Source organism: Acipenser ruthenus, chromosome 5 (genome assembly GCF_902713425.1).
Source record: "Acipenser ruthenus chromosome 5, fAciRut3.2 maternal haplotype, whole genome shotgun sequence".
Lineage (NCBI taxonomy): Eukaryota > Metazoa > Chordata > Actinopteri > Acipenseriformes > Acipenseridae > Acipenser > Acipenser ruthenus.
Window position 1 is genome coordinate 15,197,125 of NC_081193.1, and position 26,694 is coordinate 15,223,818.

The 26,694-nt window shown below is 37.1% G+C and overlaps 1 protein-coding gene across 1 annotated transcript in view; it reads right to left on the reverse strand.

Moving 5' to 3' along the window:
- Window positions 1–8,064: 8,064 nt before the first annotated feature.
- Window positions 8,065–26,694, reverse strand: part of LOC117403241 (kinesin-like protein KIF3C) — a 75,005-nt gene continuing 56,375 nt past the window's right edge. The window contains exons 4-8 of the mRNA XM_034005243.3: window positions 24,198–24,316; window positions 21,594–21,710; window positions 18,309–18,417; window positions 14,128–14,306; window positions 8,065–13,230 (exon numbers count right to left, since the gene is read on the reverse strand). Of these exons, the coding sequence (XP_033861134.2) occupies window positions 13,122–13,230; window positions 14,128–14,306; window positions 18,309–18,417; window positions 21,594–21,710; window positions 24,198–24,316 (633 nt within the window). The 3' untranslated portion in view covers window positions 8,065–13,121. The remainder of the gene's footprint in view (window positions 13,231–14,127; window positions 14,307–18,308; window positions 18,418–21,593; window positions 21,711–24,197; window positions 24,317–26,694) is intronic.

Genomic DNA, 26,694 nt, shown 5'->3' on the forward strand with positions numbered 1-26,694 from the left:
AAAAGCGACGGATGATGCGATCAGAAACTGTCCATTTCTACCATTCGCACTATCCTTCTGTTCAATCTGGGGTCGATTTTCCTCTTGCGGCCGCGCCCAGGGAGGTTGCCTACAGTTCCATGGACCTTAAACTTCTTAATAATATTTGCTACTGTTGTCACAGGAACATCAAGCTGCTTGGAGATGGTCTTGTACCTTTACCATGCTTGTCTATTATTTTCTTTCTGATCTCCTCAGACAACTCTCTCCTTTGCTTTCTCTGGTCCATGTTCAGTGTGGTGCACACAATGATACCTAACAGCACAGTGGCTACTTTTCTCCATTTAAAGAGGCTGAATGACTGATTACAAGATTGGAGACATGTGTGCTACTAATTAAATAAACTAATTAGTTTGAAATATCACTATAATCCAATTATTTATTATCTTTTCTAAGGGGTACCAACAAATGTGTCCAGGCCATTTTAGAATATCTTTGTAGAATAAGCAATAATTCATCTCTTTTCACAGCTTCTTTGCTTTATTCTATGACATACCAAAGGCATGCAAGTATACATGATAAATAGCTTTTAATTTCATCACTTTTCAGGAGGAATGAAGCATTATTTCAATGAGCTGTAAGGGTACCAACAAATTTGAGCACGTCTGTATGAAACCCCTGTTTTTGAACCACCTGATAAAGTTTTTGTTTTGTTTCTTTGTCTCCACAATAATATATTTATTTTAAACTACCCTATATGGTTTCATGTTTCAGTGTGTCAATGTATTTTCACAATACCACTCGTTGATCTATGTCGTTTCTTACTAGTTTTGTATAATTTTAACATTTTGTAACATTATTGTCCTTTGGGTTCTTTTGTTAAGCTTTCCAAATGTATTACAGAATATTCAATGGTGCTTTCAGTTGGTAAACTACACCATCTAAATAAACAAGATAAACACACTATAGTGAACTTTATTTTTTATTTGGGCTGTGGGGATAAATGGTTCTCAATCGGTTTGTAGGTATTGAGGGTGAAATCCTGCCACTGGCTGCTGGTACCTACCACTTCTAAGATTCTGACTGGGTAGTTAGAGAAATCAAATAACAGTCAAAGTATGTTGTGTACTGTACATACCTCCATCTCTTAGGGCCTGGTATTGTTATTAGCGTGGGATTGTGAAAAACACAGTAACATTACAGTAGTTTATAGCTTGCTCTGCATTTGACCTCTATATTAAAGAGTACATTGCTTCAAAAGCTATTCCAATAAATGCTTTTTGTTTTACATGTTTTTACTTTTTAATGATGTTGCAAGCATTCCTTTTCTGTGTTTTGTTGCTTCAATACAGAGTTAGCATTTTTCTCTATAGCTGTCTCTAACAGGCTGTACCTAGCTGTGAACTAGCTTGAACACCTGGGTTACACATTAAAATTATCAGCACATATTCATATGAATTCTAAAGCATTAGCTACTATTATTGTGGTGTTCCATCTGCATTCATTTTGTGGTCTTTTGTGGTCTAAAATTATCTTCTGGACTAGAAAAAATCCTTACAAAATAACAGCAGCACATTTGTTATTCGGATGTTACTCTACTCCTGTGCAAGCCGATAAATCTCTATTGAAATTGATATACATGTGTGGCCATTATTTTAAATTGCTACCAGGCTTTTTAATCATGTGAGACCTTTGAGGTGGGGTCATCGGAGTAGAAATGTGAAACATTATTGAAATGGCTACTGTTTAGGCATATGTTACGTTTTAATAAAGTACCAGCATGTAATTATAGTAAAACCGCTTCTCTAAGCACATGGCCAAACCAATAAGAACTATTATTTACACCCTTAACCGTAAGAATATACACAGACACCACCTGCTGGAAAGGCATTACATACCAGCTCAATAAAATGAATGAAAAATACCCATGTTTTACCTATGGATTATAGGAGTGTTGGATGAATTGGTTTAAAAAGTAACCAAATGAAACAAAATGAGCTCTATAATGTAATGGCAACAGTGGTAACAAACCTGGCTCCATGAATACAAAAACTGACTGTATTCCAGGCTAGCTGTGAGAAGTGCAGTCCTGCTGTGAGAAATCAGTCGACAGCTTTTATGAGAGGGGAGTCCCAGTGATGGCAATGTTTGCTGTTAAACCTTGCCTTACTTAACAAGCATCGTCATGTCTGTGGAATGTGATATAAGCTAATTACAGTATTAATTCGAAGCCACCATTGGTTAGAATCCCAGCTCAGTCATTAAATTCGGTTGAACCTTCAGGGGAATCATTTGTATTGCAATGCTTTAGTCCGACCCCAGTTGTAAAATGAGGTGGAAGCAAACCTCTATGAAATAAGCCTTCTACCTTGCATTGAACACACAGTACAACACAGATTTATATACAACCTTTCAGAGAGGAACCTTGAGGGTACAAATTACTGTTGTATAATTACAATTCCATTGTTTTTAATGTATAATTGAAATATATAACACAAGATACTATTAATATCCTTATACAAACAAAGACATTATAGTTCTGGATGTGTTACACAAAAAAGCTAGAATCACCCAGGTAATATTGTAATATATTTAAATGCATTGTACCCAACGTATTGGATATGAATTGTAATTGGAGGAGTTCAATTAAAATGGCTTAACCATTGGTATGAAATCACCTTATTTGCTTTAAGTTCTGAAAATTCCAGGAAATGTAATAGCAGTAAGGGAGGTTGTTTGAGGCAAAATCGAAAGCAACTTAGAATATTAGTTTTACAATTTGACACAACAGATCACAAATTATATTTGCTAGAAGCATATTAATTTTGATGTGAACTAGAACAAGGAAGCTCCACTGCTGTTGAACCTCATTTTGGACAAGGAGAGCCAAATCAAGATTTAAAGTTAAAAGATGTAGTGCAGAAACAAAGAAATAAAGCAACTGGTAATATCATAGATAATAATGTAATTGATATGTAATGACCCATTAATGGAAGTTCAGTTACCGGTACAGTACATGTTAATACACAGGCAGTAGTTATACCATAGCAGTGCTTGTGTGTATCCAGTATTAGACTGCTATTGCAGTTTTTAGACATACCTTTAAGGGGAACATTTTAAATGTATTAATTGTTAATAAATATTACTAAAATGTGCATTTTTGTTTATGGTTAGTTAAAATACTGTATAGTAACCCATCTATAACTACTAAACTGTTCAGTAAAATTTAAGCACCCCTTCTTCAGGGTTATCAACTCCGAGTCTATCATATCATTGAAGTGTGATTACATTTGTTTAAAGGCAGTTTTAAAAATGTGGCTGTGCTAATGTTTAACAAATTAGATCAGGTTTTATTTTATTTTGTAATGTATTTCTTGCAAAAACAAACACTCTGTTTCTGAAAAAAACAGACTTTTCTTTTTCTTTTCCCCCTTTGTTTACACTTTTGTTTCGCTTTCCTGAGCTTCAGTGGAGTTTGCTGCAGATGGCATTCATAATCCGCAACACGTCCTGTGGGATGTGATTTGAATAGAGAGAGGTTCTTGAAACCAGCATTACCAACCTCCTCCTCATCAAGCTCTTGAATGTGACAGCAGTGCAGTGTTTAAAAGCTGAATATCTAAACCTGGCAAAGTCAAGACCTTTCGATACACATCCGCGCTGTTACACAGAGCTCAGCACTGCAATGTTTATCCCTCAGGTTAAAGAACATTGCCACATTGCTGAACATGTGACTGCTATTGGAGTAACATGTTTTCTATTAATATCCTGACACTTCTGGGTGATCATTGCCTTTCCTAAATCATGTTTCCATTCCATTGCTTGAATCTGGTGGCCCGACCACTTAGGTCGAGCACAGCAGCAGACAGTCTATGTTGCTGTTTGGTCACCAAACATGACAGTACGATTTTGGTAAGTTTGGAAAAATGTTGTCATTATATCAAATTTCTTTATGTAACATTTTTATTTGCTTTATAACATGTTTATAAATATAACTTGAAACAATCTTTTTTCCAAATGTACAGTTGTTATTCTTTTCCTGATAGTGTAAACATTGGTGTTACCATATGGTCACACTACAGTAGGTTTAGGAGGGGTCAGAACATTATTAGTGCTTTTTTTTATTGTCTACGACCTCACTTATGGCTCTCTAGGAAGTTGGTGGTACAGGAGGCTGCACAAGAGGTCTGTCTAGAACCACCTGATCCAGCTGTCCAGTCGGACGAGGACTTGGCTTGGTTTGGTAGACAACCTAAGTGGAAGGCAGCTGAGATCCACAGCAGTTGCTGTTCTTGCCAGTGGGGAGTGTCTAGGACAGGGATCACCAATCCCGGTCCTGGAGGGTTGTTGTGTCCCTCCTGGTTTTGTTCCAACTGTACCCTAAATTACTTAATCGGACCAATTGATCCAATTAATCAATTTAGGGTACAGTTGAAACAAAAACCAGGAGGGACACCGGCCCTCCAGGACCAGGATTGGAGACCCCTGATGAGGGCCTCAATGAAACGAAAGATGACGTTCCTGAGCCGCAGCCAAAAAGAACAAAGAAAATACCCCCCAAAAAACACCTGGATACAGTGATGCATTCTTTCCTATAGCACTCTGCTTTCTGCAAAATGTCTAGGTAGCAATCTTTGAATCCATCTTTGATGATAAGGTTTTGAACTTTCTGAAGGAGGAATGCACTCAATATGTGCTATTTTTGAACTATCCAGAACCCAAAATCAGCATTTCTGAAATTAAGGTTTTCATTGCAATCCTCATTCTTAGTGGTTATAACTTCCTGGCAAGCATCTGTACTGGGAGAGTGGGGGTGATGTGCGGAATGAGCTGGTTTACACAGCCATGACGAGGGAGCGTTTTGTCCCGATCATGAGGGGTTAATCCACTGGGCAGACAACACCAAAATTGATCCTAAGGACAAGATGTGGAAGCTCAGGCCATTCATGGAACTGTTGAGATTTGTTTCTCACTTCAAGCCTGTGCAACAACTTGACTTTGACGAATGCATGATGGCCTACTATGGTTACCATTGTTGCAAGCAGTTTATTCATTGTAAACCTATCAGGATACCTCAACTTTGATATTTACCAAGGCAAGAACCCACATGGGAACACAGAATATGAAGATAATTTCTGGAAGGCTGTCTCACCATTGGCTGTGATGATTGACAAGTTGCCAGACGAATTCAGACACTCCCGTTCCACTTCTATTTTGACAACCTGTTCAGTCACCTCAAGTCGGGCTATGCTGGAACAGGAACAATCCATGAAAATTGTGTCCCGAGAGACGGTCCTCTTCCCTCCAGTAAGGAGATGAAGAAGAGTATGCGAGGAAACTTTGGTGCAGAGCAAAGAAGGCGGCATCATTATTTCACGCTGGGTTGACGCTGGTTGCATCTACGTGGCATGATATGTCTCCTATCTCTTCAGTGCAGTGGTATTCAGGCTGCAAAGAAGAAAGATCCAAGTGCCACACCCCCTTCTCTTCAGAGAGTACAACAAGTACAGATAGACGTTGTGGTACACATTTGGTACTCAGCAGGATTGGATATACCACACCTTGAATTCAGGTGGGAGATCGTCCAAACCTATCTCATGAAGTACAAGGCATCACCTCGAGGAATTAGGCGACTTGCTACATCACGTGGGAGCACCAACCACTCACGGGTGTCCGACGAGATTCGATTTGACAGGCAGGACCACCTCGAAAACAAGAAGAGAAGGTGATGCATGGGAGAAATATGGACAAGTGCGGAGTTGGACTGTGCCTTGATTGCTTCGCTCCATTCCACACTCAGTAGAGAGCTATGGAAAATGATAAGAACATAAGAACATAAGAACATAAGAAAGTTTACAAACGAGAGGAGGCCATTCAGCCCATCTTGCTCGTTTGGTTGTTAGTAACTTATTGATCCCAGAATCTCATCAAGCAGCTTCTTGAAGGATCCCAGGGTGTCAGCTTCAACAACATTACTGGGGAGTTGGTTCCAGACCCTCACAATTCTCTGTGTAAAAAAGTGCCTCCTATTTTCTGTTCTGAATGCCCCTTTATCTAATCTCCATTTATGACCCCTGGTCCTTTTTTCTTTTTTCAAGTCAAAGAAGTCCCCCGGGTTGACATTGTCTATACCTTTTAGGATTTTGAATGTTTGAATCAGATCGCCGCGTAGTCTTCTTTGTTCAAGACTGAATAGATTCAATTCTTTTAGCCTGTCTGCATACGACATGCCTTTTAAACCCGGGATAATTCTGGTCGCTCTTCTTTGCACTCTTTCTAGAGCAGCAATATCCTTTTTGTAACTAGGTGACCAGAACTGAACACAATATTCTAGGTGAGGTCTTACTAATGCATTGTAGAGTTTTAACATTACTTCCCTTGATTTAAATTCAACACTTCTCACAATATATCCAAGCATCTTGTTAGCCTTTTTTATAGCTTCCCCACATTGTCTAGATGAAGACATTTCTGAGTCAACATAAACTCCTAGGTCTTTTTCATAGTTCCCTTCTTCAATTTCACTATCTCCCATATGATATTTATAATGCACATTTTTATTGCCCGCATGCAATACTTTACACTTTTCTCTATTAAATTTAATTTGCCATGTGTCTGCCCAATTTTGAATGCTGTCTAGATCATTTTGAATGACCTTTGCTGCTTCAACAGTGTCTGCCACTCCTCCTATTTTTGTGTCGTCTGCAAATTTAACGAGTTTGCTTACTATATCAGAGTCTAAATCATTAATGTAGATTAGGAATAGCAGAGGACCTAATACTGATAATCTTTGATTACTTAATTGCCAAGCGTGACCATTTGCTCACACGCTATATTAAGAACTCTAAAATACTTTTTTTTTTCAAATTCACGTGTAAATAAATGCTTTTGATTGTTTCAAAGTACAACAAAGAAAATACATAATTTGGGGTTAAGGGGAAACACTACATATTGCTGCACTTGATAAAACGTGTGTGTCTAAATATTGTGTTTACACATACTGTACAAGAGATATGTGAATAATGTAAATTGATAATCATTGCCAGTAATAAAATGCTGGACAACCTAATTAAGAATCCACCATAACAGACAAAATGCACCTTAGACTTAACCTGTATTTTATCTGATTACCAACACTGCTTATTGCATAGCCTCAGACTTGGATTAGAAAAATTACAGCCTCAGCAGAATTGTGTTAGTCCTGGTGCTTTGCCACTTTCAGTGCTTTACTACATCTTAATAAATGCTCAGCAAAGTGCCACAGAGATAATTCAAGTTGACACCTCTGAACTGAGTCACAAACAGGACAACTGCTATTGGCCAGAGAGCTGGTTGTCAATCACTTGGAAAGAACATGTTTCTCCCATTTACATACGAATGCAGTGCTGGAAGGTTAATGTAAAAGATAACCTTTGAAAGGAATGTCGTTCCCCGTCCCATCCCCTGTCCTTCTCTGGAGATTGTTCAGCTAATTCAGTAATGTAATATAAATTATATCCTAATATTTTTTTCTTCCTTAATTGTTATTTTATGGTGTGTGTGTGTGTTTTCTTCACAATTTAGTTATTTGTGCCATTCCAGTGGTAAAATAGCACCAACATATGTGGTAAATCACACTAAGTTCAAACAGAAAGGTCTTTAAAAGGCCAATGAAAAAAAACTAAACCTTATCAGTTTACTGGTATGTCAGGTCCTGCATCTCACCACATAATCATATTTGAAGAGCAGCTTTATCATACTGCAACACACAGGAAAAAGAGAACATTCAGGATGGAGTTTCATTCTAGACATCATAAGAAAAAACTCATTACATTGCATGCAAATTGGTGATGCTCATGATTTGTCTAGGATATGACTGACAGTAAAAAAAAAAAAATAGTTAAAGCGTGTTTACATTTATAATGCTTGTTGTGCTTTTTTACATTGCACAGGTATGATCTGGACATGTACGTGGCTCTTCTCAAAAGATAGTATGGTGGTAGATAAGACATCACTGACGCAACATCTTGAGCCTGCACTAATTTTCGAGGGATTTTAATTAATTTAGAAAATAACCACATTTAATGTAAATAAATAATTTTTAAGCATATTTCTTTTATTGGTAATTTTCTGTTTTTAATAGTGCTCAATTAATATTTCAATTTCCAGCATCAATTTACAGTACAGCAGAATTCCATAGCACATTAAACAATTGCTAGAAAAAAAAAGAATGAAAAGAGGAAAAGGAAAAGCCACACAATGAAATCAATCCGATTCAGAACACATTGCTACGGAAACAGGAAGAGAAATGTGGTCCTCTTCAAGGCCCTTACCTTTTCCTGCTCAAAATCTAAATTACAGATGATTTTTCTTTTGTTCCCAATACAGTCTTCTCACACAACTGTGTCAAATACAGCAGACTGCCCCAATGGGGCACACATATAAGACAAGGAAATAAAACATACAGTATAATTGCACACAGAAATATTGAAACCCCTTCTAGTATACAAAACGCTTGGGTGGTGGCGTTTATTTTTTCCCCAGGTTAGAAATATATTTCCAAGCATTATATCAGAAGCACCTTCCGTATTTACAAGTGTTTTTGCTTTTTTTTGTTTTTTGCGAGCAAGACATTTAGGAGGCTATTTATATTGAGGTGTGCAGAATTAGAAATGCACATGAGCAATGACCTTTTCTCCCAGCTTGAATAACAAAAGATAACCGTCAATTAATTTAGTTCAGTAATAAACACTTATTAAAAATAAAGGAATGGAAGTATGGAAAGTCAGTAAGTCTTACAAAAATAGCATAATTCATCTGACATGGCACTGCTCAGTTTACACCAAATGAATGTGATAATGATCAGGAATTACAAGTTGTCTAAGGGAAATGACATTTACATCATTTCCCTGCATAGTTGTGCATATGCAACTACAGTACTGTATTTGTTTTATTTACGTTTACATCTTCAGTTAATAATAATAATAATAATAATAATAATAATAATAATAATAATAATAATAATAATAATATGTATGGAATGTTGGACATACACATTGGACATACATACAGTATACAAAAGTAACCTAATCTGCACATACAGTTTGTTGTAATTCATTAGATTCCATCCGCAGCTATATCTTTTGGCATTTTGATGGAAATGCTCAAGCAAACCCCTATATGTTCCTTGGCAGGCACATTTAACAAAGGATGAATGAATGCAAGGCAAGAAACGGCAAACCAGTGGGGAATCAGATTGGATCCCATGTTTGAGTCTTGAACTCCCTCCTGCTTTTGTAATTGATTAATTCATGTTTTTGATTTTTCTTTCAACAGTTACTGGAGTAAATGAATATAGTAATGGATGGTGACTTATGAGGCACAATAGCCATACACCATTGCCCAGTGCAGTCTCTGGTAGAAGATTAGCTGTAATATGAAACAGTGTCAATAAACAACATACATTATTTAGTGAGAGGCTTACTGTGCATGTGTCTGCCCTCACTGACACTCTCTTAACCTCCTCTTTATTAACTAATGTAATCCTAAGCGTATCTGTCCTATCTGCAGCCAAACTCTGAACTGTTGGAGTGTAGGCTTTCTCATTTTACCCCAAATAAAAAGTTTAAGATATCAAATGAAACCGGGTTGCACAGAAGTATAGTTCTTCTTCAGTGAACCTGTATGGTTGCGACTCTTCCTTCCTGTTAAATGCCATTTCACTTGCAAAACCCGTATAAGGGTCGATTTTGAGCAAACTAAACAGTGGCAGATCTTAAGAATGCCACCCTAAATATGATAATCCGTCTCTTTCACAGACTCACTCTATTTTAGTGATGTTAAAAGGGGGAACAATAAATCACCCTTGGGGAGAAAATAAATATACTGTAGCTGCTGCTGTTTCATTAAAATTGATTTCATGGCCGTGTGCCTCTGGAATGCTGTGTTTCAAATAAGGAGCGCTGTAATCACTAGTTACATTTTGAAATGTTGAGGTTCTGCTTTGTCACCACTGCAACAACTGAAAGAAACCAAGGGCCCAGTTAAATAAACTTTTTATCTTGGGGTGGAAACTTTGAGGAAGCTTTAAGTTCATGGAATTAATGTAACAAGCAAAGATTTAATTAATACATAAGAGATATTAATTAATAATTTTTGCATGGACATATAAAGATGGTGAGGTCCTTGAATGTTTTTTTTCAATGTTTGTTTTTTCGTGGAAAGCCAATAAGTCGGTTGGTCTGCAAAACAATGACAACAAATGCTTGTGATTGAGGAAACTATTGTAATACATTTTCCCCCCAAAACCATTCAATCTACTACATCTATTGTACAGTATTTTAGACGCCAGCCAATACTGGTGCTACACTGATTGTACATTGCATGGAGTTTAAATTATTAAGGCTTTAAATTATTATTCATAGCATACAATTCTGTACTGTGGCTATTAGATGATACATTTCCTCACCTACAGTAACTCCTAACTCCAGTCAACAGCAATCTATGCTGAACTCAATTAAAGCATGTATGTTTAGGTGAGCTGTGTCACATTTCTTCATGACAATCCCCATCCTACACTTCATGCTAAATACATAGTCAGCTTATCTTTCAGACATTTCATGTGTTTGCCTGGGATCCAGACAAGAATAAACTTCTACTCTAAGGATTAAATTAAAATGCCATGAAATAACTTGTGTCATAAAAACACATCTGCTTCTTCTCAGTCAAGTAAGAAAAGATTAATTGAGCAATCGTTCCAAATTGATTCTTGGAAATTTAAAAGGTAAAATCAGAAATCACTAGGACAATTCACAGCTTATTATTGAATGATATATTGAGACCATGAATTATCGGCAACTTTTTACATACCAACATCCCAGTAACGGCTTAGAAGGAGCCTGGTTGTTTTTCCACTGCACAGCCCAAGCAGTGCAGCTGACGTTACATGCAATGAATGTGTCTGGTCGCATGTAGATGGTTGTGTTTTTCTTCGTTTTATTTCTTCATTTATTACTGAACACTACTGAAATTGACTTTTCTCTCCTCCAACTTGCTGCACGCCATATTGTTTGTCTTCCTCGAGTGTACTGACTAACTTAATGATGAAAATCATGAAACCTGCCCCTGGCTCTGCTTGGCTCCGAGACAGATTCAGGAGGCCGGAGTTTCACAGTTTATTTCTCGCTCGGCTGGACAAATAGCCATGGGAAAACGGGTATAATGTACTCACTCGCAGCAACATCCACCTTGGTTACCTCCCATTTTACTAGATACTCTACTGTGCATTTAAAGGACACTGTAAACATTCATATCCATGAGCAGTAAGGGGAATATGAGTGCAGTTTCTTGGAGGGACAGTGTATCAACTCAAGTGTTTTAAGACAGAGGAATGACATTAAACATACTATGTACATGTCAAATACAAAAGATTGGAGGAATTCCAGAACTGTTCTCACATTATCTTCATTGTTTTCATCTCACGTAACCAATAGGCCCTACCACAGTACATAGTGCCCAGTGTTTCATAGGTAATTAAATAAATAAACAAAACTTAAGTATCATTTTTGAGGTTATTTCAAAGCTATATCATTGCAATGTGATTATTTTCTATATACAGTTTCTATATACACACTGAAATAAAAATATACAGAACATAGCTTACACAACTAAGTAAACAGATGTGATACCTATCACCTTCCAAAACAGTTTTTAGCCTTTTAACCTGACCAGAGGTATAGGCAAGAAGGAAAAAAAAAAGATGCACATTTAATTACACTGTTATAGTTAGTGGACATGTTTATCACCAAGTGTCAATATGTAGGGAATATGTAGGATTGGAATTTAAAAGGATCTGATTTTCTTATAGTATAATTTCAGACATACTGTTGGTAAACTACATTCTGTGCAGACTAGCTCTCATTTTTAAACTAATCTGCGTTCACAAAGGTAGTCGTGACAGATGATAACATTTACACTTTGCTGTCTTGTTTGATTTTAATAAAAAAGGGAATAAAGTTGTCTTTCTAAAAGAGCTACTCAGTGTGGAAACCAAAACAATATTGATAATAATAATTTGCCGTTGTTTCCTATACGGATATGAATATGAGTTGGAAGAAGGCAATTCCTCTAATTTAGTAAGTGTGGATTTCATCATGATTTGAAGATTACTTCAATGTAATTCTAACAACTTATTGTAAAGGGTTAACAAATAAAAAATATATATAATTTTCCACTCGTGAATGATTTGGGTTTTAGGTTGAAGGTGTACAATCTACATGAGAATAGCTACGTAGCAATGAGCAAAATATCATCCCAGCTGTAAACTGGAACGTCCGACTGTTTTAATCCTCACCGATCAAATCAACTTTATATAAGCATCGTAAGCATGTGGATGTTGCTGCACTGCATCTGTCTGGAAGATGACATGCTGGAGGCAGGCTACAGGCTTATCTTTGAAAGCTTAGGTTTCATCCCTTTCATCAAATGGGTTTTACTTCAAAGAGCTTTGGCCAATTTATATATAATGGATTGCAAAATTCAGCGGTTCCTTCTGCACTAAAGAAATTACATTAATTCAGTACATGTTACCTAAGACGTTGTGCTATTCACGATGCTTGTCTTGTATTGAAAAATAAAATACACACAATGCGTTGATAAGCTTTAAAGTCATTTCAGGTCAGTGATGCTTTTCTCAAGGAAAATGAACAAACAAGCAGAGAGATTCTCCTACAATCAACAGCAGCCCTTGCTGACAGGCTTGCATTGTTAAAACAGGGGGAGCTATGCAGCCAAAGATTTTGCAATGAAAGCTAAAAAAAATAAATAAATAAATAACCTCTGAGCTCCCTTATATAATGTGCAGTGTTTGACACGCTTCTGTACACTATGAAAGCCTTCCCCGAAGCACTACCACATGATTATCAGTAAAGTTAAGGATCTATTGTGCAGGTGCACAGTGGCACTTCAACGGCCTCTGGCTCATGTCAGAAACCTTCCTGAATTTTTTTTTTTCGTTTTCTTGCTTATAGTAGTAGTCCAGTGCTTCTAAAGTTTGCTCTTCTGGACAAAAAAGAAAAAAGAGAGAGCTTATGCAGATGCTGATTCAAAAGGAAGCTGGCGGCCCCTGGGTTAAACTGGGCTCTTCACTTTGCACACCAGGGTGCCTCTCATGGATGTGAGGATGCTGAGGGCCCTTGTGAACGGGGGATATGCTGGGATCCAGAAGCCAGTGAGAAGCTTGAAGACGAGGAAGAAACTAATCTTGGTGGTCGGCACCTAGAAAATAAAAAGGGAATGATAGAGGTCACCCCACTCTAATGTACACATATGTTCAGCATTCTATCCATATACTCACTACAAAATCCATTTAGTAACCACATTTGAATGGTACTTCAACTACAACCCACGTGTATAAAGTGAATAATGACAACCCTAATGAAAGGAGGTCACGAAAACAGAAAGTTTGTTTGTTTGGATAACAATTGCACTATGACCTGTGCAGTTAATACACCTTATTGATAGGATGTAGAACCTTTTGTGGGATTTCCACATATTGTTTGAGATAATCAGCCACTGGCTGACTTTATAAGTGATCCTCATTTTTTGTCAGCTTGTTACAGTACAGATGTGACCTGTTCTGGAAAACTAAGCCAAAGTATGGGGAAGGGATCCTACTTGGTTTGCACCCTGCATTACTGGTTTTTAGAAGTACCTTATTGAAATGTTTTACTAAATTAGAAGTTGCCAGCAACCAGGCCAATGCTAAACCCAATTAAGCATTTGATTAATAAATAATTTTTCTTTTTATTTCTTAGCAGATGCCCTTATCCAGGGCAACTTACAATTGTTACAAGATATCACATTATTTTTACATACAATTACATTATTATTATTTTTTACACATTATTTTTACATACAATTACCCATTTATACAGTTGGGTTTTTACTGGAGCAATCTAGGCAGCAGTGTCCCCAACCTGGGATTGAACCCATGACCCTCCGGTCAACAGTCCAGTGTCCTAACCACTACTCCACACTGCTGCCCAATTTAAGCAATCAACTGAAGACCTGCAGACTCAGGTGAGACTAAATCTCCAATAACATTGAGGTACTTCAGAGAAGACCTAAAAAGAGACGGCATGCTCAACAATGGCTGAGCTTCACTCTACTCACCATGACCTTGATTTCTTGACCCTGGAGGCAGCTGCGTGCTCCCTGTATGCAGAGTTATCCAGCATCAGATCCCTGCCAAAGCGAAGGGCCATGTCATGCTCTGGCTGAGCTCGGGGGAACTCCAGTTCAAATAAAGTGGGAGGAGTCATATCCAACTCCAGGAACATGATGTTCTCCGCCTGAGTTAAGTCAAACAAGGAGAAACTAATGTTATGGGTCAGGATGTGTCTTTTCTCCATTGGCTCTAATAATCTTACAGTCCTCTATTTTGCTCATAAGAAAATTCCAAAAGGATATGTGAAATAATTTGAAAAGTATTTGGTTTCATTTTTTAGAATCATCCAATTGCTTTGCTTGGTTGTTAACTACCAGATTGTCATACCAAATTTGAAAAGTAAAAGAGCCTTCTGTTAGAGTGGTACTGACACCATCATTTTTATGGAAAAATCTTAGAAATTACATAACTATTTAATCATATAACTAAGTACCCGTCAGGACAATATAAAGTATTGCAACCCTGCATTAATTTTCAATTCAAATGTTCTATTTCCATTTTAAGATTATCTGCCTGGGACTCAAACCAAGATAAACAATAAGTAATATCCCACAGTGCCAATTCAGAGCTCTCAAAATGTGCATCCAAAAACAGAATTCTTCTACAAACAATTTCCTCTGTAGATAAGTATTAATCGGATGCAGCCCTAGATGCTGTATTTGTTCCATTTCGTTAGGGGAGTCAGTGCTTCAACCTCCTCATCCCTCAACGTAGTGGCTATAATGACCAACATGTCAACCAAGATGCTCCTTGAATGGCAGTAACTACATTGACCAACACGTCCATCAAGATGCTCCTGGAATGATGCTCACGTCCATCAAGATGCTCCTGGTGGCTAACTGATAATTTTTATTTTATTTATTTATTTCTCAGCCTTATCCAGGGCGACTTACAATTGTTACAGGATATCACATTATTTTTACATACAATTACCCATTTATATAGTTGTGTTTTTACTGGAGCAATCTAGGTAAAGTACCTTGCTCAAGGGTACAGCAGCAGTGTCCCCCACCTGGGATTGAACCCACGACCTTCCGGTCAAGAGTCCAGAGCCCTAACCGCTACTCCACACTGCTGCTGCAGTCTAAAAATAGGTATTTCAAGATATATCACGATTAAACATACTTTGTATTAAATCAACAACAAAAAAAAATGATGCATTTTCTCTAGTTATTATACAGCAAATGGTCCTAAATATTTAAATGCCCACCTAAAACACAGCAAATGCTAAATTGTAGAATATTTAGTTTTTTATGTCCACCTTTTAAAGACATTACATTTTCACAATCAGTGAATTATCAAACAAAACATAAATAAATGTGAAAATAACAACAGACATGTGACATGTTCCTTTCTTGTACTGGACAGAGCGATTTCTGGCAGAAATATTCCAATCTTTGATGCAGCTGTATTTATTTTTAAGTGATAAAAATGTGTGTATTTACACTATTTTTTCAGAAATGGGAGTTTTCACAGGGAACTACATATCACATGGTAATGGGTACATTTAACAGAAATTGTGAAATCTGTGAAATAAAAACAGCCTTAGTAATGATGGATCAAGCAACATATTGTGACATTCTGCTTCTTTCTGTGCTTGATCGTTTGTCAGTGTAAAATCAATTTCAATGCTACCCACAAATAGCCTTGCAGTGAGTAGCAGATTATTCAAACTGTGCAGTGATCCTTATCTTCCCCAAAGAAGATGAACACAGAGGAGGTGCCCTTTATGACAGAAACTAAATAATTCCATAGCACTTGAAAACACTTACCAGACTACTTACAAATTGCTGCTTTCATTAGCCCAGACAGGTGGAAATATGCAATATCATTTATGGATAATTATTTGTATGTGGCCAAAAAAAAAAGGAACACAGTCCAGTTTTATAAACAATGAGTAAGCTGATAGAACCTCAGGTCATTATCTTTTAATTAGCTCCAACTAACGACAAACTGCTTTTAACAAAATGTCAAAAATGTTCTTGTTTTTGTCATTTTTTATGGGTGTGCATAAAAGTATTACTTGGCTTTGCCTTACACCACAAGTATAACATGTAATGATACAATGGCGTGTGTTTTACATAAAATCCCATTCATAGAAAATGTAATGATACAATATTTGGTCACCAGGCTTCAATCTATAAATATTTTTTAAATGAAATTAAATGTTACGGAAACGAAGAACCTCAAAATTGCGCCACTTGGGATACCTGCCCTTTAAAAAGTATAAATGAATGCTACTTAACATCCATGTCAGTACTTTAATTTGCTGTTGAGCACCTCATTTATAATTTTATACATTATCAAAGCAATAATACATAGAATATTAAACCACTTGGATTGGCCCATGCAACGCTAGTTTTAATTTTGTTCTGTAACCTGCTGTTTCCGAAAGGGGTGGTGCTTTGTTTGTTTTACCTAAACCTGTCTCTGTGAATAATATTTTCCAGTCTGGTGTGAATTCTGCTGGAAAGGACGAGCTGGGACGCCATAGCCTATTTCCTCTAAACTGGCGTGGCTGTTTTCCACTCTGGTGACTCCAAAGGACTCCTGCATTATTGAGAGAAGCATGCAATAGAAAGCTCCCTCTAAATCACACGTTACATTCATTTATTCAATACTACCCACTGTATCCAGGGCACCATGTTTGCAGCAAGTGCTTTTAATAATAAAAGATAAAAGCCATACAAATCAATATCGCTAATTGCAGACATCAATACTGTGCTGACATCACCAAGCACACAGAGTGCACGGTGCAGACTAAGATAAATCTAAATATCTACTAACCGATATCCCTTATTGAGCTTTTTGTGTGTTACCATACATTTCTCTTTGTGCACCGTAACCCGTTTCATACAAAAGGAAATCTGAGGCACAGCATATGGGAAAAATAAAAGCAAATGTAGCACAGCCTTCTTGAATATATGGAACAAACTAAATTAAGCCTATGGTGTACTTCTCTTTTATAACCACAGTTTATGCATTCTGACTGTATTCCATTGTTAAAATATGCATTATATCTTGTAATGTAAATTTATAGAAAAAGTTGAGCCATAGGATGATGTTTTATTTATAAAAACAGACCAAGACAATCTGACAACGCGTGTTATGTGTCTCGACCCGCATGTTATCCCCCAATTCTATACTGTGTTGCTAACATGGTTTATAAGTTGTAACAGAAAACCCTCACGATAAGATTCACAAATGATGTGGTGAACTTTTGGAGGTCAGTTCAATGTCTCTGTGTCTTGGTCTGCATAAGAATGCGCACAGTCATTATGCCCAATATGTCGGACCCTTATAACTCTACCTTCCTGCTTCAAGATATTCTTTCCACATCCTCCTAATTAATATTATTCCTAATTAACCTAATTAATATTATTCCTTTCAGTGGCTTTCCCATTGTGTGAAACTGTTATTTTTTAATTACATTGGTTTACATTACATCCCTACATTTTTGTAGTGCATCAATGCTCCAGTCTCTTACAAAATCTGTATACCAATTAAGTACAATGTGAAATTGCACACATACAAAATACCAAATGAGAGTATAAAAACAGAAAGAAAGCAAAGTATTTACTGAAAGCAGGAAAGAAAACTAACAAGACATTGTCAATGAATTGTCTGCAGTAAAAATGACTTAATTCAAGAGCTGGTGAAACCCTCCTCTAATTGCTGTGCTGTCTCTCTGTTTAGACCAAGCAACAACAAGACCTTCAACACAATAATCAAAGAGATGTGGAAATGTGACCTGAGACTTGTTTTCGCAAGGGTCACTGAGAAATAAAACAAAACGCTCTTGCAAAGGTACTACTGACAAAAACACTGTAATTTTCCTCATTACAAAATAAATTAGTAATACTAATAAACAATAACTAAATAAATACAAGAAATGGCAATTCTCTGACACAATACTTCGTTTAAATCATTTTTATATAACAAATATAGAATGTGTTCCCTTTTACATCTACATTTTACTTAGACTGTGGTGCATTAAGTAACAGGTACACCCAATTCTTCTGCCTTCATAACTTTTTTTTGTTTAACACGGAGGCTTAAAAAGGCAATTTTAGTGGGAAGTCCCCTGGGCTGGTTACCATCCCAGCAGTCCCCATTCATCACCTACCCGGTATCTAGGATGAGCTCCCATCTCTATGGCAACCCGTGCAAATTGGCTGATTGGTCTCTTGTAGCCCACTGCAGAGACAGGCCTCTTCTTCATTTGACTGTTCTTGCTGTTAAAAAAGGAACAGAAGTGATTACATTTTACACTGTATTTAAAATTACAAAAGCAGCAACAAAGATTGCCTTCTAAAGGGAACATGTAATAACACTGTCATGTAAAGTATTACAGTGCACAGCATAACTGAAAGTGATGAATACAATGGGTAACAGTCTGTGTCAGATGTTTGCTCAGCTATAAGGAAAGGTGGCAGCAGATGAAACAGAGACATGGGTCAGCTTTTGTCATTTGTCATTCAGCATTTCAATACATACTAATTATTTACTTATTGAGAAACAAATAGTGTAATCATTTAGGGCTCAATTTAAATAGCAAGGAAAATTATTTTAGTTAAATATATATTTTATGTTGATCAATTTTAATTTGGGGTCATTATAGAGGATGTGTTAGCCAATTAAAAATCATATGCTCTAATGCTCCTCATTCAGTTTATCGCAAGAAATGATGTTTTCCTGAAATGCCTTTTCACAACACAAAGTTAATTCCATCGGGTCCTTAATCTATAACAAATTGCCCACTGCAATGTTACTATTAAAACAGTCAAAACTCATAAAGGAAGGTTTTTAAAAAGTTTTCACAAAGTTTTCTGCATAGTCCTGGCTGTGGAAAAACATTCATATATTTCATATGATCAAGTTTAAAGTGCTAGATTTAAAAAGCTTTTTTTTCCTGAGCAAAAGTCTTCCCATTTGTTTAAAATAAAAGAAATACAAATTAGAACACCAAACAGAAATGCCAAATTCGTATTAGTTCTTTAACACCTGACCACATGTGTTTCCTTTTAGAAAATAAATTGTTCCAAATCAGAACCTCTTCTTACTGAGTTACACTGTAACATTCTTCTTGTGCGTGTTCAATGCTGAGAGGTCTCTGCTTTGACCTTGTCAAAGCACGATACTGAGATCGGTGCCACAGCACTGTGTCATCTGGGCTTGCCTGCACTACCCCAAGGCACACTGGATTAGATTTACTGGCCTGGAACTTATCCAGAGAATGCAAATAGCGAATGTGCCTCTGGGAGCTTTCATTAGAAAGAAATAAAAATACAAAAACAGCGTACACTGAATTTCTGTTTGTAAAAATGTGTTAATGCCTGAAAAGTTCCTGTTTTAATGATGTAATCAATGGTAGTATTTATAACTTAGATAGTTGGTAGATTAGATCAAGTAAGATACCACAAAGTCAGTACTGTAAAGTATGTAAAGATACCACAAAGTCAGTACTGTGGAGTCTGTGTGGTCCAGTGGTTAAAGAAAAGGGCTTGTAACCAGGGGGTCCCCAATTCAAATCCCACCTCAGCCACTGACTCATTGTGTGACCCTGAGCAAGTCATTTCACCTCCTTGTGCTCCGTCTTTCGGGTGAGACGTAATTGTAAGTGACTCTGCAGCTGATGCATAGTTCACACACCCTAGACTCTGTAAGTCACCTTGGATAAAGGCATCTGCTAAGTAAACTAACTAATAATAAAAGAAACAACCATCCACACAGCTCCACACATAAGCTTTACTGGATGTATCTCTGAAGAATGTACCGTGACACAAAAACCTAGGCATCTGGCTTGATCATCGTGTTTTATTCAACATATTGATACTTCTAAAAACTTGACTGAAATTGGTATTTTTGTTTAGAAAGTAGTTTGCTGTACTCTTGCTTGGGATGGATACCATTAACACAATAAAGACAAAAAAAACTGATGGGGTTCAGTTTTAAGGCAGCATTCAAGCATTACGATCAAGGCAACATATATTTTGTAAAGTATGTAGCTTTTTGTTAATGATTTTTTAAGCAGATACAAAGTAAATTATTAACAGTAGAAAGTGTTGTCTAGAGTGTAGAACATCCTAGAGTGTAGAGAGCCATTGGCTCACATGGGTGGTGAGAAAAGTGAAGATCAGTTTAGAAACAAACTGGAAAAGGTATAATTTAGGCATAACAAATAAATGAGGACAGTGATGACAATGAACACTTGTCGGCAAGGCAGGAACTAAAACATGCCATGATGATGAAAATAAAACACTTCAGGGCGCATGAAAGAGCTGCAGTTAACATGGAGCCTTGAAAGCCACCATCGCTGGTGTAATAGAAAAGCAAGTGATGTAAAATATTGCCGAGGCTGATGTTTGTCACCATTGCTCACATTTATCACTGGCAATCTTTAAATGAATACAGGCCTGACACTGAGACCCAAAATCTCAGCTTATTTCATGACTCACCGAGTGACCTTGAGCCAGTTACCGTCCCTCCCTGAGCCTCGATCCTATCCAACTGAATCCCAGTATTGAATTTCACTGGGACCAGCCTGGGTAAATCATTTCTCCAATAATTAAAAGGCATGAGTCTAATCACTTTAATCATTGCCTTTGTCCCTTTTGAAACCTGTCCTAAATTAACAATTATAATTCTGAATTAATTCTTAAACCTGAATTACATTTTTTTTTTTCTGGAAGTGAATTATAATCGGGTGGACTGTGTTCATCTCTAGACACCACAGGTAGTCAAGGTTGGGCAAAGCAATTAAACACCAATTGGAATACAGCAGGGCTCACAAGCCAGTTTATTTGTTATTTCTGTTCTATAAATGAAATAATACAAAATAATCTAAACTGAGTGATTTAGGGCAGTGGTTTTTCAACAAGTTAAAGTTACTTATAAAATGTTATAGCTAACTTGAACTATGCAACTGTTTAAGAGCTGAAAACAATTAAAAATGTCTAACTAAGCAAATTATAATTTCAATTAAAGGTCTAGTTAAGTAACTGAGAGCTCAGTTGGACTGAAAACCAGCACACGGTAACCAGGACCGGGGTTGAAAACCACTGATTTAGAGGACACATCTCAAACCCCAGTACTGCGGCCATTTTGAAAAAAACCTTTGAAACAGATTTTAAAGTTCTAAGTGTAAAAAGTTGTCAGGATGTTAACAATGAAAATAAAAATTACAGGTACATTATTTAAACCGCTGTAGCAACACATGGGGACATATAATGCTGTGTTTTTCAGAACCCCGCTACTTACTCTTTAGGGAAACACCCTGGCGACAGACGTACTTTGAGGTTAGACATGATTCTGAGACATCGACTGAGACCACAAGGGTTCTTTTAACTGTTACACAAGTGGATGAGTATATTCTTAGCTAATAAAGTACAAGAGCTTGGGCTGTACTCACTTTCCAGCAGGTACCAAGGGCTGGAACTTCCACTGTTCCTCCTCTCCATCGAAGACCAGCCTGTTCATGATCTTGTTCTTCTCCACCGGGGGAATGAAATTTTCAATGATCAGGTACCTACAAACAACAGAGAATGTGGTACCATGCTCGGTTAAAGAACATTTTCAGCTTACTTGCCTTAATTTCAGGTAGTGTGCTGCTGTTTCACTTTCTAGGTCATTTTACATCAGCAGTGACTTTGCGATCAAAGCATGTCACAGACTGCAAAGTCATTAGGGGAAGCAGCTAGTTTGTTAATGACAAGAAAGAAGGTCTAGGAAGTGCCAGACTATTTTTGTTTTTTTAAACTTATTATGGTTACAGATATACTTTTTAAAAACGAAGATACATCTTTTTTTTTTTTTTTTTTTTTTGTATTTGTAATTTTTAAACCGTATGAGACCTCCATAGCGAAGGGACGTGTGCAACAATTCAAGTATATGGAATTATTTTATTTGCTACAGCCACTAACAAAATGAGAAGCAATAAACCCGTATACACCCCAGAAGTAGTGCGATTTTTCATCGGGCGACAAGATACTTTTGCAGCGACATGACCATACACACCTGAAGCGACACCGAGGCGATGCGACAGATTTTAAAACTGCCAGATCTATAAAACTATAAAAAATTGCTATTGACAAAACTATGGCTGGGTTTACATGCACGTGAAAATCAACTCTACAGTCACGACTGTGTGACGTTGTCACACGAATACATTGTGAAACAGCAAAAGAACGTCCTTTGATCTGCGCGACTTTAAGGGCAGGGTCAAACCGGAGCAGGAATCATGCTTGAGTCTCACGAGATCCCGTTTAACTGGCGGAATGTCACGTTATTCCTCAGCAAAGCCATACCAAACCACACACACACACACACACACACACACAGAGAAAGAACGCAAAAGACTCGTATAGGCTGTTATTAATGTTTGTATAAATGCATGTTGTTAAGCACAACTAAACTTTTAGGCTCATATTATTATTATTATTATTATTATTATTATTATTATTATTATTATTATTAGTAGTAGTAGCAGTAGTTGTCATATTTTCTTTCTATAATTCTTTTAAGATGTCCCAGGAACAACAGAGCTCCACCTCTTCCACCGCACAGAACTGGAATGAATTGTTAGCATCAATTGGCTTATTGTGCAATAAGTAATGGATATTTTTAAAAAACAACATAAATGTACTGTATTGCTTTAAATAAAGACTTTTGTTTGAATGTTTATACTATTATAAGACATCCATGTTTCATTATAATGTGTGTGTGTTAAGCGGATTCTGCACCTGGCACTTCTATCGCAGCTGCAGACCAGCAGTCACTGGCTTCTCGGAGCAGAGGCAGGGTATAGGGAAAGGCAGATGTGTACAGGAACATTAGGATGCTCAGCCTGGTACTCTGCCTACAGAACTGCCAGTGCATGAAGCTGCTCAGGAACCTTGTATGTATTTTTACATATCCCACTGTTCTCAATCTTGTATTCATATAGGCCTAAGGATCATACCGTTTTTTTTATTGTATTGTATTGTAACCCCCCTGTGTTCACACATTTTCCACATACATTTACTACTTTAATTAAATAAAACTTTTAGATATTACGCATTTCTATTTTTTAAGTAGTAAAGCTTGTACTTAGTATAAGTTTTATTTTATATACTTTTATGTGTGTGTGTGTGTGTGTGTGTGTGTGTGTGTGTGTGTTGGAAAGCTGATGAAACACAAAGAAGTAATTCGGAATGTGCGCGACAACAAGTTAATTCTTTTCTCTTGTTAATTTTTTTAAATCTTCATGGCAACGCATGAAGCTCTCCTCAAAATATTAAAAGTCATTCTTTTCCTAATTGCTTGGCAGACACGGACATTTAAATATCCCCTCCCCTAACTGACTGTGAATTGAGTAATCTGCATTGGTACAGCCGACTTTTTTTCCTAAATCAGAACAGCATAGCAACGCATTTCCCGAAAAGTACGGCATACTCGTTGTGAGGAAAACTGTAATGACTTGTGCATGTAAACGCCGTCTATGATCAAGACTGGCACATTATCATCAACATGATGTGGAAATTATGAGTGTTTTCTCTGACAGTATTTCAACATATATGGCAATAAATATACCAGGCTTATCCAGTTCCTTCGAAATAGATTCCCATGTATGACCTTTCAAATCTGTATCTTTATAATTGCAATGATCTTTGTCATAAAGCTCTGGTTATTTTTCTACGGCAATTATTATTGTTTCCTCCATTTTGGATACTGCTTCACCCTGCTGGACCACGTGCATTGAAGCTGTTCTCTGATTGGTCAAGTCCAAGTTGTCACATGACAAATCACCAAAAAAAGGATTAAATCCTATTTATTTCGTATCGCTCCAGTGTCGCCCTAGTGTTGCTCCTGCATCACCTGTCATGTCACCTGTGATGTGAATGATACTTATCAAAAGTATAGGTTCTAGTCATTTTGTCGCATTGCTGCACATTTTCACTTGTCACATCTGGTCCGGTGTGTGGCGGTCCTTAACGTTAATGCTGTCAAGGATAACTATGAAGATGGGTCAGCTCACTTGAATTTGAGCTCCCGAGTCAGCTCTGTCTGGCTCTGCTCCAGGTCCTGCCTGGCTCGCACATGCTCATCGTGGAGGTCCTGAATCTCAGCCTTCACCGACTGCAGCTTGGAGTACAGCTGTAAGAGGAGGACATCCGAGACAGAGTTACAAAACTGCACAAGATCCATCTGCAAGCTCAGCTGCAAGCACAGGCTGGCTGACGAACAGCAAGCTTCTCCAAGCTGCCAATTAACAGTCTTATAATGGATTTCTGTACTATTGAAGCACAAACCCCACAACATGTATACAGTGTACTGTGAAAATGCTTTATTAACACTTTGTAGAAGCTTAGTAGATTATGTAAAATGTACTAAGAACAAAATAAACTATACAAACACATTTACACATTTGTACATCTATGACCAAAAATTTAGCATCACCTATTTTAGGATTGAGACATCATTTTATTTTCAAACTCTATGAAAATATGTTTTATTTAACATCATGTAATCAAATTAACTACAAAATTATATAAAAAAATAAGTCTACCGGAAGCCATAATAGTAGTACAGTATTTCATCAAATATCAAATACCTGTATTTCAATTGTTGTCAGTTTTTCGTGAAGCATATGGAAAACTACAAAGCAGTATGTAATTCAATATGTTAACATAACATTATTCAGCAGGTTTCCTTCGATTTTATGAAGCAAAAAGTGTTACTTCTACAGGGTAATGCAAAACTTTTGGTCATAGCTCTAAATTAGTAAGTCTAGATATCCGTAGATAAACCTTAGTGTAATAATTTGTACTCCCGCAGTCATCCAAACCTGATGCTCATTGTCTCAACTTCACCTCTACTTTGCTTCTTCTAGCTCTGGGCTGAAGGTCCATCTTATTCACTACATTAACATCCAGGTTAAGCAGTTAAGAAGTGTGCAGTGGCAGGTATACAGCCTTTACAGCCTTTGATTGTTCTGAGCTGGGGTAGAGGAATAGAAACTTAACAGCCAACTGCTATATTTATTGATTCATATGAATTATTCTTTATCTAAATAATAATCCCATCGAGGCTTATCAGAATATGCTATATGGCATATATATTCAAGATACAAGTGGGATAGAACTTTTGACTTCCTCTAGTATAGTGCTGTAGTGAATTGGATGGTTACCTCAAATTATTAAGCTTTAAATAAACTCCTCAATAAGGAGCAGTAAATAATCACATGCTGTACTGGTGCATATTCAGAAAACAGAGCACTCTATTAAAAAATAGACCATTACATGGGAATGGCCTGAAAAAAAATAAAATGGTTGTATAAAATTATTCTTTATCCCTGGTAGCCTACATGAGGCCTTATCACCAGCAGCCAGAATGTATATCCCTGCTCACCACAAGGAAACAAAGGGAAATACATAACAACTTAAAGTGCTTTTTTAGCAGACAGAAGATATGATCTTAATTGGAAAAAAGATACCCCAAAACATTAATAACAAATAAACCATATATTCTTTGATACATCATAGCAAGAATACCCACCACATCAGGAAATGGCAGGGGTTTGGAATGAAAAGTCTCTAAGAGCGGTTTTAACCTGGTTAGTTACATTACTTTGGTGGTCACTGATTACAAACTGGCCTCATATAGGTAATGACAGGGACTCGAGCAGTGGGCAGTGCATTCAAGGTGAGAGTGAGGTTTGAAAGGCGAAAGTTCAAATTAGTTCTAAGTCAATCGAGGGAGTGTTAGTGAAAGGAACCCCGCTGATCTCAGCCCCTGTCTGGTATCTTTTCCATCTGAATTTACATTTTGGATATAGTCAGGCAAATAGCCAGAGATGGGTTTCAAATATGAACTGCATTCAAGGCTGAGCCAGTCAAGGTTTGGGTAGAAATGTGACAATGGTGTGTATAGACATCACAAGACAAACCTTTTTATACTATTACATAGTATATCCAATGTGACCGGCAGGAAGGCAGCAGTAGTCCAGTGGTCAACATACAAAATGGGGATAAAGGGATAGTCTGATTAGGTTTATAATACTGAAATCTGGTAGTTTATAATGGTTCAGGGTCCCACAAATAAAAAATAAAAATAAAAAAGTACCAGGCAAACACCGACAATTACTCAATTTTTAGTTGCATTTCAAGAAGTGTCTGATAATGTTCCACAACATCCACTGTCTTTTTCTAGCATATTATTTCTAACATGGGTCTCGGAGGAATATACACTGTAGAAGCTGCGGGTCACGCTTAGTTCTGATGCCTGCTTGGCTGCCAGTTTCACACATAAGAGAACTGTTCAATGTCAATTTTATCTCTCCATTAGTCGATCCAACGATGTTACCTGGAATCACTACTTGTTCTTCAGTAGTTTCAGACAAGTTGTCTCACAATTAAGAGGCACAGGGAAAACAGAGCATAACACGATACAGCATTAGTGAACCTTCCCTTAGGTGCTGCAGCATTCTGTTTGATAGTCAAATGACCTTTCATCTGAGACGGTTTTGGGGGACT